The sequence below is a fragment of the Mobula hypostoma genome, chromosome 10, assembly GCF_963921235.1.
Source record: "Mobula hypostoma chromosome 10, sMobHyp1.1, whole genome shotgun sequence".
Classification (NCBI taxonomy): Eukaryota; Metazoa; Chordata; class Chondrichthyes; order Myliobatiformes; family Myliobatidae; genus Mobula; species Mobula hypostoma.
This window is the reverse complement of record NC_086106.1, coordinates 53,944,824-53,962,180: the sequence shown is the minus strand read 5'-3', so window position 1 is coordinate 53,962,180 and position 17,357 is coordinate 53,944,824. Positions and strand designations below refer to the sequence as shown.

The 17,357-nt window shown below is 44.0% G+C and overlaps 1 protein-coding gene across 4 annotated transcripts in view; it reads left to right on the top strand.

Annotated features, from left to right (window-relative positions):
* The window catches only part of dock11 (dedicator of cytokinesis 11), a 322,191-nt gene that overhangs the window by 201,504 nt on the left and 103,330 nt on the right, over positions 1-17,357 (top strand). For all 4 annotated transcript variants that reach the window (XM_063060509.1, XM_063060507.1, XM_063060506.1 and 1 more), the window contains exons 39-41: positions 1,780-1,895; positions 2,370-2,504; positions 15,081-15,263. In XM_063060509.1, coding sequence (XP_062916579.1) covers positions 1,780-1,895; positions 2,370-2,504; positions 15,081-15,263 — 434 coding nt within the window. The remainder of the gene's footprint in view (positions 1-1,779; positions 1,896-2,369; positions 2,505-15,080; positions 15,264-17,357) is intronic.

Below are 17,357 nucleotides of genomic sequence, written 5' to 3'. Positions count from 1 at the left end.
ATAGCATAATGGTTGAGGGGTAGAAACGGTTTTTGAACCTGGTGGTGCGAATCCTGAGTCTCTTGCACCATTCTACCTGATGGCAGCACCTGGGGTGGTGGGGGTTCCTCATGATGAATACTGCTTTCTTACGACGGCATTTCATGTAGATGTGCTCAGTGGTTGGGAGGGCTATACCCGTCATGTACTGTGCCAAATTTACTACCTTCTGTAGGATTTTCCATTCAAAAGCACTGGTGTTTTCACACCAGGCCATGATACAGCCAGTCAATACACTCTCCACAACACATCTGTAGAAGTTTGTCAGAGTTTAGATGTCATGTGGAATCTCTGACGACTCCTAAGGAAGGAGAGGCGCTGCTGTGCTTTCTTCGCAATTGCACTTGCATGCTGGGTCTGGGACTGGTCCACTGAAATAGAAACACTCAGAAATTTAAAGTTGCTGACCCTCTCCACCTCTAATCCTGTGATGAGATGGTTGATGGTTGGCATGAACTCAATGGGACAAAGCGATTCTTTACATTCTATATCTCTTTTTAGACTCTATGGCACCTTTAATGGTCATTCCCATCCCAGCACAACTAATCCCATTTTAATGATGGTCAGTTTATGCTTGACTATCATTAAGGATCTTCATTACCCTCTTCTCATTACTACTATCAGGGAGGAAGCACAGAAGCCTGAAGACACACTCTCAACGTTTCAGGAACAGTTTCTTCCCCTCTGCCATCAGATTTTTGAACAGACCATGAACATTATCTCACTTTTGCTCTTTTTTCACTTCATGTGTTTTAGTAAATTTCTTACTGTAATTTATAGTAATGCTATGTCTTTCACTGTACTGCTGCCACAAAAAACAAATTTCATGACGTATATCAGTGGTATTAATTCTGATTGTGAAGCACCTGTTTCTACTCTAAAGCATTTTATTCTCCCATCAACTGCCTTCAGGCCCTTGACTCTCCCACTCACTTACCAACTAGGGTGTCATGATGTCAAAGCATCTCAAATGCATAACTTTGCCAGTTTGGTTCACCCAGATTATTTAATGATTAGGCACCAAGATGTGGTTATTGAAGGGTTGATTACATGGATGACACCCTAAATGAATATCTGTATGTGTCTTCATGAAGGAAAGCAAGTGCTGAAACCCTGGACTTGGTACGATTTTCAATGTGACCAGCATGTTGTGTTTTGATCATCTTAACTAAAGAAGGATATAAATATTGTAGAGGAGTGCCAAGGATTGTTGCTTGGGGTGGTGAATGAGGAGACATTAAGTAGGCTGACCTCTGTTCTCCAAAGCTTAGAGAAATGAGATGTGACTTCAAAGAAACATATAGAGAAATTAACTGAGGGAGGGCATTCCCCTGGCTGAGGAAAAATGGTCTCAAAATAAGGAGACCATTTAGGATGGAGATGGAGGGGAGTTTATTCACAGAGTGCAGAATCATTGAGATTTTCTGCTCCAAAAGGTTGTGAAGGCTTTGTCACTGCATTCTTGACAGATGCCAGTAGATTTGGTGTACAGCAAGAAAAAGGAGCTGAGGTAGAAGATTAAACATGATATAGTTGAATGTGGGGAAAACCTTTTCTAACTCGTGGAGTTATGTGACATAAAATCAGGTCCTTCAGCCAGCCCACTTACTGCAGAGTACTCTGGTTTGAACAGCCTGTATTCTAATGTGACATGGCGTCCTCACTGTTGTGATTTTACTTTGAGAAACTGGAGACACCTTTTGATTTGAAATGGCTGTTTTGCTGCTGGTCCTTGCACAGGTTCTGGAATCAGTGAAGCAGACATTAGCCACCAGTCGTTGTTGGAAGGGAACCTAGCCACTGAAGTGTGTCTCACAGTGTTGGACTTCGTTACTTACTTCATTCAGAACTTCAAGGTCAGCAGTACTTGTTTTGTTATATATGTTTTGCTCAAAAAAAAATACACATTCAGTTCTGGTATGCATCTAATATGTTGAGTAGGGCAGAAGATAAGGACGAGTGAACTATCCAGGAGGAGAAGGGGTGAGAGCAGTGGTGTGGGAATGAGGTGCGGTCAATGGTTCTGTTTTCTGTGCTATTAGGGAAGCAACAGTTATTGAAGAATGTTAAGGGTCACAAACCCAAAATATTGACCTTTTTTCTCTTTTCACAGATGCTGCCTGACTGGCTCAGTTTTTCCAGAATTCTCTGTTTTTGTTTTGTATTTACAATACCTGCAGTTTTGTTTTTATTTCCCGTAGTGTTCATCCATTGTGTTGTGTGGAAAGGTGGGTTAGTGACCCAAGTGGTTGTACATTAAAGTCCACCAGCAAAAGTTGGAGGCTTGATTAATACTTATCCGCTGAATTTGAAATCTGCACCTCTCTCAGAATCAACTCATTCAAGATGACGGGCACAACCCACTGATGAAGAAAGTGTTTGACATCCTCCTCCTGCTGACCAATGGGCAGTCCGAAACAGCCATGAAGCATGTGTTTGCATCTTTACGGGCGTTCATTAGCAAGGTAATCTGATCATCCCTGTTCCATTTGGTGCAGTGATAACCAAGGACATACACACCTTTGGAAAATATTGTTTAGATTGCAATTGGGATATTGCAGGAGCTCTGGTCACCAGACTATAGAAGGAAGGTGCTTGAGCTGAGAGAGTGCAGGGAAGATTCACCAGAATGGTGCCTGTATAGAGTACCTCAGTAATGGAGGTAGTTACAACTGTAGGGAAGCTGCTCCCCATCAATAGCTGGAATGGACCTCGTTGTCAGGTGTCTCAGGGCTGCTGTACTTGGTGCAGGTGTGGCCTATCCTCTGCTCCTCCAGCTTGGAAATTGCCTGACCCATCTTCAGATTCAACTGGGGATCCAAGATGGAGTGGGTCAGTTGGGTCACAATGCTCAACTCCCTGGTTACTGGGGGCAAAAATGTACCCGGTGTCACCCTCACCCTGATGAACACTTTTGTGTGTGGTGGCATCAGGCTGTGCATGGACCTTAAGTACGCGGGCACCAAATAGCACAATGTGCCAGGGTTCTATCTGTCCTCGGTGGTGCGAAAGATGGGTCTGGCTCTGTTGCCGTGCAACTTCCCAGTCAGCTGCATGTTGCCACGCTACCTGTCCTTTGTGAGAAAAGTTCTTCCAAACCAACACCTTCGACCAAATCCATCAAGCAGTGGTCAGCATGAAACGTCCTGCAGGCTAAGGACTCGATGGACACAGTGGGCTGTGCCAGGGCAGCTTGTCCAGACCATCTGGCAAAGTGCCTCATCTCCAGGCCTCACCAGCAAGCACCAAGACCTTGCCTGACTGGCAGAGAGGTGGGCACTCCCAGTGAGATCCTTCCGGTGTGTCTGGAGCATCACTCCACAGTGCTGCTCACAGGATGACTACAGTGGGGAACAGACGGTAGCTCACCTCTTTGCAGACTGTGGGTTTGCAAAGAGGGTGTGGAGAAAGGTGAAAGGGCCTGTGTCACGGTTTGGCATGAGCAGCTGCATGGCAGAGAATACTCTGATATATGGGCTGTTCCCAGGGACTCGCGTGGGGAGAAAGAAACATCAAGTGCTCTGGCAGATCATCAGCTCAGTGAAAGATGCTCCTTGGTCTGCCAGCACATCGAGATGTCCGTGGAGGCTGCAGGAGTACTGCTCAGGGACATACTGAAGCTCGGTGCAGCCAAGGCAAGAGCCCGGTGGGAAAGGTATACAGGTAGGGTTCCTCTCCCACAGGAGAGCGAGGGCCCAGGTTGAGGAAGGAAACCTCTCAATTATTATTGTAGCAGGTTACCACCCCAGGCTGCCGTACCAGTGGCGACAATGCTATCAGAACAGTACAGAATGTAAAAAATGAAAAGGCATTGAACAGTTTATTCTTGTAAATAATATTTTTCATGAATAAGGTTTATTTGTTTAAAAAAATAGGATGGACTTATTTTCCCTGGAGTGAAGGAGGCTGAAAGGTGACCTGACAGAGGATATAAGATTACGAGTGGCAGACATAGAAGATAGCATGGTGGGAGTATCAAGAGATCCAAAGTGAGAGGAAGGGGATATCAGAGGAAAAATTTCAGTACAATCAAAAAGTTCAAAAAAGTCAAATTAAATTTATTATCGAAGTATGTTTATGTCACCATATACTACTGTGAGATTCTTTCTCACTGCCATCAAATTCAGTCTCATTATCGTGAGATTCATTTTCTTGCAGATATTTACAGGAAAGTAAAGAAACACAAGGGAATTTGTGAAGAAGTATGCATATATAAAGACTGACAAACCATAGAAACCATAGAAAAACTATAGCACAGAAACAGGCCTTTTGGCCCTTCTTGGCTGTGCCGACCATTTTCTGCCTAATCCCACTGACCTGCACACGGACTATATCCGTCCATACACCTCCCATCCATGTATCTGTCCAATTTATTCTTAAATGTTAAAAAAGAACCCGCATTTACCACCTCGTCTGGCAGCTCATTCCATACTCCCACCACTCTCTGTGTGAAGAAGACCCCCCTAATGTTCCCTTTAAACTTTCCCCCCCTCACCCTTAACCCATGTCCTCTGGTTTTTTTCTCCCTTTGCCTCAGTGGAAAAAGCCTGCTTGCATTCACTCTATCTATACCCATCATAATTTTATATACCTCTATCAAATCTCCCCTCATTCTTCTACGCTCCAGGGAATAAAGTCCCAACCTATTCAACCTTTCTCTGTAACTGAGTTTCTCAAGTCCCGGCAACATCCTTGTAAACCTTCTCTGCACTCTTTCAACCTTATTTATATCCTTCCTGTAATTTGGTGACCAAAACTGAACACAATACTCCAGATTCAGCCTCACCAATGCCTTATACAACCTCATCATAACATTCCAGCTCTTATACTCAATACTTTGATTAATAAAGGCCAATGTACCAAAAGCTCTCTTTACGACCCTATCTACCTGTGTCGCCACTTTTAGGGAATTTTGTATCTGTATTCCCAGATCCCTCTGTTCTACTGCACTCCTCAGTGCCTTACCATTAACCCTGTATGTTCTACCTTGGTTTGTCCTTCCTACGTGCAATACCTCACACTTGTCTGTATTAAACTCCATCTGCCATTTTTCCGCCCATTTTTCCAGCTGGTCCAAGTCCGTCTGCAGGCTCTGAAAACCTTCCTCACTGTCTACTACACCTCCAATCTTTGTATCATCAGCAAATTTGCTGATCCAATTTACCACATTATCATCCAGATCATTGATATAGATGACAAATAACAATGGACCCAGCACTGATCCCTGTGGCACACCACCAGTCACAGGCCTCCACTCAGAGAAGCAATTCTCTACTACCACTCTTTGGCTTCTACCATTGAGCCAATGTCTAATCCAATTTACCACCTCTCCATGTATACCTAGTGACTAAATTTTCCTAACTAACCTCCCATGCGGGACCTTGTCAAAGGCCTTACTGAAGTCCATGTAGACAATATCCACTGCCTTCCCTTCATCCACTTTCCTGGTAACCTCGTCGAAAAACTCCAAGAGATTGGTCAAACATGATCTACCACACACAAAGCCATGTTGACTCTCCCTAATAAGTCCCTGTCTATCCAAATGCTTGTAGATTCTGTCTCTTAGTACTCCCTCCAATAACTTACCTACTACCGACGTTAAACTTACCGGCCTATAATTTCCCGGATTACTTTTCGATCCTTTTTTAAACAACGGAACAACATGAGCCACTCTCCAATCCTCCGGCACCTCACCTGTAGAGAGCAACATTTTATGTATTTCTGCCAGGGCCCCTGTAATTTCAACACTAGTCTCCTTCAAGGTCCGACGGAACACCCTGTCAGATCCCGGGGATTTATCCACTTTAATTTTCCTCAAGACAGCAAGCACCTCCTCCTTTTCAATCTGTACAGTTTCCATGATCTCACTACGTGTTTCCCTTAACTCCATAGACTTCATGCCAGTTTCCTTAGTAAATACAAATGCAAAAAACCTATTTAAGATCTCCCCCATTTCCTTTGGTTCCGCACCTAGCCGACCACGCTGATCTTCAAGAGGACCAATTTTATCCCTTACAATCCTTTTGCTCTTAATATACCTGTAAAAGTTCTTTGGATTATCCTTCACTTTGGCTGCCAAGGCAACCTCATGTCTTCTTTTAGCCCTCCTGATTTCTTTCTGAAGTATTTTCTTGCACTTCTTATACTCCTCAAGCACCTTATTTACTCCCTGTTTCCTATACATGTCATACAACTCCCTCTTCTTCTTTATCAGAGTTGCAATATCCCTTGAGAACCAAGGTTCCTTATTCCTATTCACTTTGCCTTTAATCCTGACAGGAACATACAAACTCTGCACTCTCAAAATTTCTCCTTTGAAGGCTTCCCACCTACCGATCACACCTTTGCCAGAGAACAACCTGTCCCAATCCACGCTTTTTAGATCCTTTCTCATTTCTTCAAATTTGGCCTTCTTCCAGTTCAGAACCTCGACCCTAGGACCAGATCTATCCTTGTCCATGATCAAGTTGAAACTAATAGTGTTATGATCACTGGAACCAAAGTGCTCCCCTACACAGACTTCCGTCACTTGTCCTAACTCGTTTCCTAACAGGAGATCCAATATTGCATCCCCTCTAGTTGGTCCCTCTATATATTGATTTAGAAAACTTTCCTGAACACATTTTACAAACTCTAAACCATCTAACCCCTAACAGTATGGGAGTCCCAATCAATATATGGAAAATTAAAATCCCTTACCACCACAACTTTATGTTTCCTACAGTTGCCTGCTATCTCTCTACAGATTTGCTCTTCCAATTCTCGTTGACTATTGGGTGGTCTGTAATACAATCCCACTAATATGGCCATACCTTTCCTGTTTCTCAGCTCCACCCATAAGGACTCAGTAGACAAGCCCTCCAATCTGTCCTGCCTGAGCACTGCTGTAATATTTTCCCCAACAAGCAATGCTACTCCCCCACCTTTCATTCCTCTGCCTCGATCACATCTGAAACATCGGAACCCTGGAATATTAAGCTGCCAGTCCTGCCCGTCCTGTAGCCAAGTTTCACTAATTGCTATAACGTCATAATTCCACGTGTCAACCCACCCCCTCAACTCATCCGCCTTCCCCGCAATACTCCTAGCATTGAAATATATACACCTCAGAAGATTTTTACCACCACTCACAACCTTTCTATTAGTGGATTTACTTGAACTTTTAACATCATTTATTTTCACCCCAGCCACACTGTCAGCTCTGGCACTCTGGTTCCCATCCCCCTGCAAATCTAGTTTAAAGCCTCCGCAATAGCACTAACAAACCTCCCTGAAAGAATATTGGTCCCGCTGTAGTTCAAGTGTAACCCGTCTCTCTTGTACAGTTCCCACCTGCCCCAGAAGAGGTCCCAATGATCTTGAAATCTGAAACCCTGCCCCCTACACCAGTTCCTCAGACACTTGTTCATCCTCCAGAGCATCCTATTCCTACCCTCACTGGCACCTAGCACAGTAGCAATCCTGAAATTACCACCCTGGAGGTCCTGCTTTTCAGCTTCCTACCAAGCTCTCTATACTCACTGTCCAGGACCTCCTCACACTTCCTTGCTATGTCATTGGTATCGATGTGCACCACGACATCTGGCTGGTCACCCTCCCACTTCAGAATGTCATGCAAGCGATCAGAGACATCCTTTTAGCAGAAGAAGACAAATTGAGCAAATTAAAAAGTGCATAAGTAATACTGAGAACATGAGCAGTGGAGTCCTTGAAAGTGAATCTGTAGATTGTGGAATCAGTTCAGAGTTGAGGTGAGCCAAGTTATCATTGCTGGTTCAGGAGCTTGATAGTAATAACTGTTTCAAAACATGGTGCTGTGGGATCCAAGGCTCCTGTACCTCCTATCGGATGGTAATGGCAAGAAGAGAGCATGGCCTGTGTGGTGGGGGCCCTTGATGATGGATGCTGCTTCTTTGTGGTAGCTTTCTGGAAGTAATTTAGAAGGCACAGGATATATACTTAGTAAAAAGGAAGAAATATTCTAAAAGAAGTATGAGACAACCATGGCTAACAAGAGAAGTCAAAGGTTGGGCATGTAATAGAGCAAAAATTAGCGGGAAGTTAGAGGATTGGGAAGCTTTTTAAAAACCAACAGAAGGCAACTAAAAAAGCCATTAAGAAGGAAAAGATAGAATACCAAAGTAAATTAGCCAATAATATTAAAGATAATACCAAAAAAATTCTTCAGATACAAAAATTGTAAAAGAGAAGTGGAAGTAGATATCGGGCTGCTGGAAAACGATACTGGAGAGGTAGTAATGGGGAATATAGAAATAGCAGGTGAACTGAATAAGTATTTTGCATGTCTTCACTGTGGAAGACGCTAGCAGTATTCTGGAAGTTTGAGAGTGTCAGGGGTCAGAAGTGTGTCAAAAACTGCTTAACAAGTTAAGAGCTCATGGAAAACTGCTTAACAAGTTAAGAGCCAATGGAATTACAGGAAAGATCCTAGCATGGATAAAGCAGTGGCTGGTTGGCAGGAGGCAAAGAGTGGGAATAAGGGGAGCCTTTTCTGATTGACTGTCAGTGAGTTGTGGTGTTCCACAGGGGTCTGTGTTAAAACTGCTTCTTTTTACATTATATGTCAATGACTTGTGTGATGGAGTTGATGGCTTTGTGGCCAAGTTTGTAGACAACACTAAGACAGGTGGAGGGGAAGATAGATTTGAGGAAGTAGGGAAGCTACAGAAGAACTTAGATTAGGAGAATGGGCAAAGAAGTAGCAGATGGAATACAGAGTCAGAAAATTATGGTCATGCACTTTGGTAGAAGAAATTAAAGGGTAGACTATTTTCTAAATGGAGAGAAAATTCAAAAACCTGAGGCATGGACTTTGGAGTCTTTGTGCAAGATTCCCTAAAGGTTAATTTGAAGGTTGGTGAGGAAGGCAAATATGATGTTATCATCCATTTCAAGAGGACTAGAATATAAAAGGGAGGATGTAACGTTGAGAATTTATTAAGTACTGGTGAGGCCTTACTTGGAGCATCATGAGCAGTTTTGGAAGGATGTGCTGACACTGGGGAGGGTTCAAAGGAGGTTCATGAAAATGATTCCAGGATTGAATGGCTTGTTATATGAAGAGGGCTTGCTGGCTCTGTGCCTGTATTCACTAGAATTCCGAAGAATGAGGGATGACCTAATTGAAATCTATCAAATGTTGAAAGGTCTCGATAGAGTGGATGTGGAGAGATGCTTCTTATGGTGGGAGAGTCTAGCAGCAGAGGGCACAGCTTCAGAATAGACAGTTCTCCTCTAAGAATGGAGATCAGGAGGAATTTATTTAGCCATAGGGTGGTGAATCTGTGAAATTTGTTGCCACAGACAGCTGTGGAGGCCAAGTCTTCACAGATATTTGAGGCAGAGGTTGATGGATTCTTGATTGGTTAGGATATGAAGGGATATGGGGAGAAGACAGGAGATTAGGGCTGAGAAGGAAAATGGAAATTCGGCTACAGATTGGCAAGTATGACGTTGTGGCCATCTCTGAAATTTGGCTAAAGGATAGCTGCCATTGGGAACTGACTGTCCAAGGATATACAGTGTATCAGAAAGATAGGTTAGTAGGCAAAGGGGGTGGTGTGGCCCTGTGTAGAAGAAATGATAATGAATCATTAGAAAGAGATGACATAGGAAGGTGTAGAGTCTCTATGGGTTGAGTTAAGAAATGGTAAGGGTAAGAGGACCTTAATGGCAGTTGTATACAGGCCTCCAAACAGTGCCGGGATGTGGATTACAAATTACAGCAGGAGATAGAAAAGGTGTGTCAGAAGGGCCATGTCATGATAATCGTTGGGGATTTTAACATGACAGTGGATTGGGAAAACCAGGCCAGTACTGGTCATCAAGAGAGAGAATGTCTAAGGGATAGCTCTTTGGAACTGCTTGTTGTTGAGCCCACTAGGGGATCGGCTGTACTGGATTGGGTGTTGTGCAATGATCTGGAGGTGATAAGAGAGCTTATGGTTAAGAAACCTTTAGGGTACATACAGTGATTACAGTATGATCAAGTTCACATTGAAATTTGAGAGGGAAAAAATAAAATTGAATGTGTCAGTATTTCAGTGGAGTAAAGGAAATTAAAATGCCATGAGAGGGAAACTGGCCAAGGTTGACTGGAAAGGGACACTAGCAGGAAGACAGCAGAGCAGAAATGGCTGGAGTTTCTGCGAAAAATGAAGTAAGTGCAAGATAGATCTATTTCAAATAAGAAGAAATTTTCAAATGGAAGAAGGACACTACCGTGGCTGATAAGTGAAGTCAGAGCCAAAGTAAAAGCAAAAGAGAGGGCGTACAATGAAGGCAAAGCTAATGGCAAGATAGAGGATTGGGAAGCTTTTAAAAACTTGCGGAAGGAAACGCAGAAGGTCACTAGAAAGGAAAAGATGGATTATAAGAGGAAGCTGGTGACTATTATCAAAGAAAATACTAAAAGCTTTTTTAAATATATAAAGGGTAAAAGAGAGTTGAGAGTAGATATAGATTGCAATGAGAGACGCAGAGATGGCAGAGGAACTGAATGCACATTTTGCATGTCTTCACAGTGGAAGACATCTGCAGTATACCAGACATTAAGAGTGTCAGGGAAGTGAAGTATGTGCAGTGAAAATTACGACTGAGAAGGTGCTCAGGAAGCTTAATGGTCTGAGGGTGGCTAAATCTCCTGGACCTGATGGAATGCACCCTTAGGTTCTGAAGGAAGTAGCTGGAGAGATTGCAGAGGCATTAACAATGATCTTTCAAGAACCGATAGATTCTGGCATTGTACCAGATGACTGGAAAATTGCAAATGTTACACTACTATTTAAGAAGGGTGGGAGGCAGCAGAAAGGAAACTATAGACCTGTTAGCCTGACATCAGTAGTTGGAAATTTGTTGGAACCAATAGTTAGGGATGAGATTATGGAGTACGTTGAGGCACATGACAAGATAGGCCAAAGCCAGCATGGGTTCCTGAAAGGAAAATCCTGCCTGACTAACCTACTGCAATTTTTTGAGGAAATTACGTAGAGTAGACAAAGGAGATGCAGTGGATGGGGTGTACTTGGATTTTCAGAAGGCCTTTGACAAGGTGCCGCACATGAGTCTACTTAGCAAGGTAAGAGCCCATGGAATTACAGGGAAGTTACTAACATGGGTGGAGCATTGGCTGGTCGGCAGAAAGCAGAGAGTGGGAATAAAGGGATCCTATTCTGGCTTGCTGCTGGTTACAAGTGGAGTTCCACAGGGGTCAGTGTTGGGACCACTGCTTTTTACAATGTATGTCAATGATCTGGACTATGGGATTAATGGATTTGTGGCTAAATTTGCCGATGATACAAAGATAGGTGGAGGAGTCGGTAGTGTTGAGGAAACAGAGAGCTTGCAGAGTGACTTAGATAGTTTAGGGGAATGAGCAAAGAAGTAGCAAATGAAATACAATGTTAGAAAGTGTATGGATATGCAATTGGTGGAACACATAAACGGGCAGAATATTATTTAGATTGAGAGAGAATTCAAAATGCAGACTTGCAAAGGGACTTGGGAGTCCTTGTGCAGGATACCCTAAAGGTTAACCTCCAGGTTGAGTCGGCGGTGAAGAAGGCGAATGCAATGTTGCTATTCATTTCTAGAGGTATAGAATATAGGAGCAGGGATGTGATGTTGAGGCTCTGTAAGGCACTTGTGAGACCACACTTGGAGTATTGTGTGCAGTTTTGGGCTCCTCATTTTAGAAAGGATATACTGACATTGGAGGGGGTTCAGAGAAGATTCACGAGAATGATTCCAGGAATGAAGGGGTTACGGTATGAGGAACGTCTGGCAGCTCTTCGGCTGTATTCCCTGAAGTTCAGGAGAATGGGGGGAATCTCATAGAAACATTCTGAATGTTTAAAGGTCTGAACAGATTAGATATGGCAAAGTTATCTCCCATAGTAGGGGAGTGTAGGACAAGAGGGGATGACTTTGGGATTGAAGGACATCCTTTTAGAACAGAAATGCGGAGAAATTACTTTAGTCAGAGGGTGGTAAATCTGTGGAATTTGTTGCCACAAGCGGCTGTGGAGGCCAAGTCATTGGGTGTATTTAAGGCAGAGATAGATAAGTTCTTGATTAGCCAGGGCATCAAAGGGTATGGGGAGAAGGCAGGGAGTTGGGATGACTGGAAGAATTGGTTCAGACATGATTGAATGGCAGAGCAGACTCGATGGGCCGAATGGCCTACCTCTGCTCCTATAAGACTGCTCTGAGCACACTGACTGGCACATGTTCAGGGAGGCTGCAACCAGCTTAGAGGAGTACACGACATCAGTGACTAGCTACATCAGTAAGTGCATCGATGACGTCACTGTGGCCAAGACCATCACTACACACTCTAACCAGAAGCCATGGATGACTGCCCTCTACACCTTCCTTGTTTGCTCGCAGCCCTTCCTGTCAGAATCCATCTTTCCCAGCTCTTTGTCACCTCCACCTATCATATCCCAGTCTCTGTCACTATTTCGATTGTGCCCTCCTCCATCTGCCAATCACCTTCCCTTACCTCTATCCACATATTTCTCATCAGCATTAGCCCTGCCCTTTCTGACTCCTCTTGTATCCCCGCTACTCTTTCTCTGCAGATGAATGGTCTCAAGCTGAAACATCAGCTGCCCATTCCCCCCCCCTCCCCGCCCCCCCCCAGATGCTACCTGGTCTGTGGAGGTCCTCCAACTTCCTGTTTGTGTTCCAGAATGTATTTTTTTCTGTCTCCCTCATCGGTTACTTCTGATGCTTTCTAACCAATCACCTGGTTATTCCAAGCAATCACCAGTTGTTCAGGAACATGATCTACCACCACCTCCTTAGGGTAAGGTGCCCACCTGCTAATGGTCTCAATATCCTAATACTCAGGATATTCAGGAGGACATGGAGCGATCAATCTCCGCTGAACATTGACGATTGCTCTGTAGAGATCATTAGGAGGACCAAATTTCTTTGTGTTCACCTGGTGGAGAATCTCACCTGGTCCCTCAACACCAGTTCCATAGCAAAGAAAGCCCAGCAGTGTCTCTACTTTCTGCGAAGGGTGAGAATAGTCCACCTCCCACCCCGCATCCTCACCACATTCTACAGAGGTTGTATTGAGAGCATCCCGAGCAGCTGCATCACTGCCTGGTTCGGAAATTGCACCATCTCGGATCACAAAACCCTGCAACCCTGTGGTCAGCTGAGAAGATCATCGGGGTCTCTCTTCCCGCCATTACAGACATTTACACCACAAGCTGCATCCGTAAAGCAAACAGCATTATAAAGGACCTCATGCACCCCTCATACAAACGCTTCTCCCTCCTGCCATCTGGAAAAAGGCACCGAAGCATTCGGGCTCTCATGACCAGACTATGTAACAGTTTCTTCCCCCAAGCCATCAGATTCCTCAATACCCAGAGCCTGGACTGACGCCAACCTACTGCCCTCTACTGTGCCTAGAGTCTTGTTTATTATTTATTGTAATCCCTGCAATGTTTTGTGCACTTTACTCAGTCCTGGGTAGGTCTGTAGCCTAGTGTAGTTTTTGTGTTGTCTTACGTAGTTCAGTGTAGTTTTTGTATTGTTTCATGTAGCACCATAGTCCTGAGATAGGTTGTCTCATCTTTACCGTGTACTGTAGCAGCAGTTATGGTCGAAATGACAATAAAAAGTGACTTGACAGGTATCTTATAGTTTTATGGATTAGCCATGCTGAAACAGTGGAGCGACTCAGTGGGTTAAATGGCCTATTTCTAATCTGAAATCTTATGGCCTCTCGTTGTATATGTACTCAATGCTGGAGAGGATTGATACCTGGAATATGCCACCAGAGGATGTGATAAAATCAAATACAATCACTAGAGATAAAGCGTGGAGGAATATAGGCAATTAGGATTAGCATAGATGAGCAAACAAGTCAGCATGGACATGATGGGTAGAAGGGCCTGTTCCTGTTTTCTTTGACTCTCGGTGCTAATAGTTTTCATGGCATGGTGATCCAGTTGTTCTGGTGGAAGTTGATTTCTTTGACGTGACTCAGCAGACGAGAAGTGAGTGATCTGACTTACGGCATTGAAATGTTGGAGGGATTTTGCACTCTGAGGTCATTTCCTTTGGCAAAGCATCCAAAGCATGAGATCTGAAACTAAGAGGTGACCAGGATGATTCAGGCTGAAACTGGTTACCAAGCCTGAGGCCAACCACGACTGCCTTTTGGTGATCCAGTTGGAGCTCCTAGATATTGATTTTAAGTACCAGAGGTCGCTGATGACGAGTCTGGGTTTTGTGTTCAATGGGAATTTTTCACATAAAGTTTGCAGCTATGTATGGAGTTAGCTTGTGTTGTTCCCTGTGCTCTCTCTGCCCTGCAGTATCTCTACAATGACATTACATTACTTAAGGATATAGTGGAAAAATACCATTCGGGCTCGTTGGCTTCCGTCTGCATTTCTACTCCACTCCAGTCCCCTGTTTTTCCTCATTGAACCCTCTCAGTGTAACCCTCTATACCCTTCAGCTTCCTGTTATGTGTAATCAGTGAAAGTGAGTTCCACATTTGCTTTGACTAAAAACCTTTCTTCTGAATTCCCCAAGGGATTTCTTGGTGATTTCCTCATGAATTTGGATTCTAATTAAACTCTTCCCCATAAGTGGAATTATTCTCTCTGTTTACTCTCACGGTATCTCTGTGAGGGAGACCCTCGGCCTTCCTTTCATGCAATAATCTGGGAGCTCAGCACCTCGTCTGGTTCTTCAGCAAAATAAAGGAAGCTTGATCCTGACCTCCAGTGTGTGGGGTTTGAATGCTCTGCTGCAGACTACAAGCTCTCCCTCAGGTGTGCCTGTTTCCTCACATATCCCAAAGTGCAGTTGGGAGGCGAATTGGGCCACTGTAAGTTGTCCCATGTGTCATTGAGTGCGAGAATCTGGGAGTAGTGGTGAGAGGAATGAAAAGGGATTTATTATGGGATTAGTGTCAATGGTCAGCATGAATTCAGTCAGCTGAAGCTTCTGCTCCTGCACTGCACTGTTCTCTGTTCTATGTGTTCCAGTTCCCATCAATATTTTTCAAAGGACGGGACAACATCTGCGCCACATTTTGCTATGAAATCTTAAAGGGCTGCACCTCAAAGCTGAACTCGACTCGTAGTGAAGCCTCTGCTCTCCTCTACCTATTGATGAGGAACAACTTTGATTACACCAAGAGGAAGACCTTCCTGAGAACTCACCTGCAGGTCAGTCCCACGGTGATGAACCACCCCCAGTGTCCAGTCTTGCAGCGTGCCTGCAGTTAATGTGGTGTACTGCTGGGTGCGTCCATCTTATTGCTTTTGATTCGTCCCAACAGTAATCATCATTCACATCTGTTGCGGAGATCCAAATCATCCCCACCTGCGTGCTGTCTGGACAAGTGTACCTGCCCTCACACAATGATCCACAAAACAGGAAAACCTTTGCATGTTCCATAGGGAAGTGGGGAACTGTTGCTGGTGTACGTTATGTAACCAGTAGTGAACTCAGGATTGAGAATATGAGGACAATAGCAAAGAGTGTCAGGAGGAGAATTGTAAAATGGAGACCCAAGAGACTGTGGAATCCAATTTCAGATAACAATTACTTTGTCTGTACTCAACCACCCCTTACTGCTCTTGTGATCCACCTCTGATCCTCCCACTACTGTTTTCACTCTGGTCCTCCATCGCCCATTTACACCCTCTACCTACAACCCTCAGGTCTTCCACCAGATCCCTTCTCCCATCTGCTCTTCACCTCTCCCCTAATAGTTCCCTATCAGATTCCGGTACTGATAGCTTTTGAGTTGCTGCTTAGCACCTTCCAGCCTTTGTCTCCATGTTCCCTCTCCCTTCCCCTCCATCTGTCCTATTTCCCGTGTCAGCTTCCTACTGCTTCTGCCTCCCAACTCCATGCCAACCCCTCCCTATCTGGCACCATTTCCTTCTTCACCACTTCAATCACTTGGAGGCCCTGGTCTCACTCCTCCTCCTCCTCCTCCTCTACTCCAATTTGTACTGATTTCTTTTTGCCCTGTCCACTCTCAATCCTGATTCAGGGACTGAAACCAAAATTGTAACATTTCCTTTCGCCCCACAGAAGCTGATTAAGGTCCTCCAGTCTTTTCTTTTTTTGCTTAAAGGGGAGTTGACAGACATGTGGAGGACAGTAAATTGCAGGAATGCAGGGAATTATGAAGGGAGAATGGGAAGAATGGAATCACTCCACTGGGCACCAACTTCACCCAATGAGCCAGATGTCTTCCCTTGTCATTTTATGTTTTTTTTATAAAAAAAACTATGGGTGGCACTGTGGTGTTTTGCATATTGCTGCTTCCTCACAGTGCCAGTGACCCAGGTTCGAATCTGACCACAGGAACTGTCTGTGTGGAGTTTGTTCGTTCTCCCTATGACTACATGAGTTTCCAGTGTTTGATCCGGTTGGCTCTCACATCCTGAGGGCATGTAGGTTTGGAGCTTAATTGTCTCACTTAAATTTCCCCTAGTGTGTAGGTCAGGGGTGGAATTAGGTGGGAATTAATTGGAATGTAGGAGAATAGATTATAGGAAAAATTAGTGCACGAATAGGATTGGACTGGAGGACCAGCAGAGACTTGATGAGATGTGTCCTCTGCTACGTCATAAGGAAATATTGGTCCCTAGTGTAAGCTATTGTTTCTGATGGTGAGGTTGTTAGGTTTCTGTTTAAATCTGTAGCAATCCATATATCTGGCTCTCGTAATCCGTTTGGGTAGATGTCTAGTTTACTGTTGGTCCTTGAATGGCACAGGGTCCAAGTCTCAGCCCAGACCTCCTCCATACTGGCTGACCTACCCACAGAGTAGTGTAGCAGTGCAGCATAGAACAGACGATGCCAGCACAGTTCAGGATCTTCCGTCCGCACTGTTGTGTTGACCTTTTAACCTGCTTCAAAATTAATCTAACCTTTTCCTCTCACATAGTCTTCCATTTTTCTTTCATCCAGGTATCCGTCTAAGAAACTCTTGAATGTCCATGTTGTATCTGGCCCCACAATCGCTGACAGTGTCTTTCATGTATTTACCATTCTCTGTGCAAAAAAAAAAGCCTACCTCTAACATCCCCCATACTTTCCTCGAATCACCTTAAAAGTTCAAAATAAATTTATTATCAAAGTACATATATGTCACCATATACAACCCTGAGATTTGTTTTCTTGTGTGCATTTCCTGTAAATCTGAGAAAAGCAATAAAATCAGTGAAAGGCAGCAACCAATAGGGCAGACAATCAACCAATGGGTAAAAGAAAACAAATGTGCAAATATAAAAGAAAAAAAA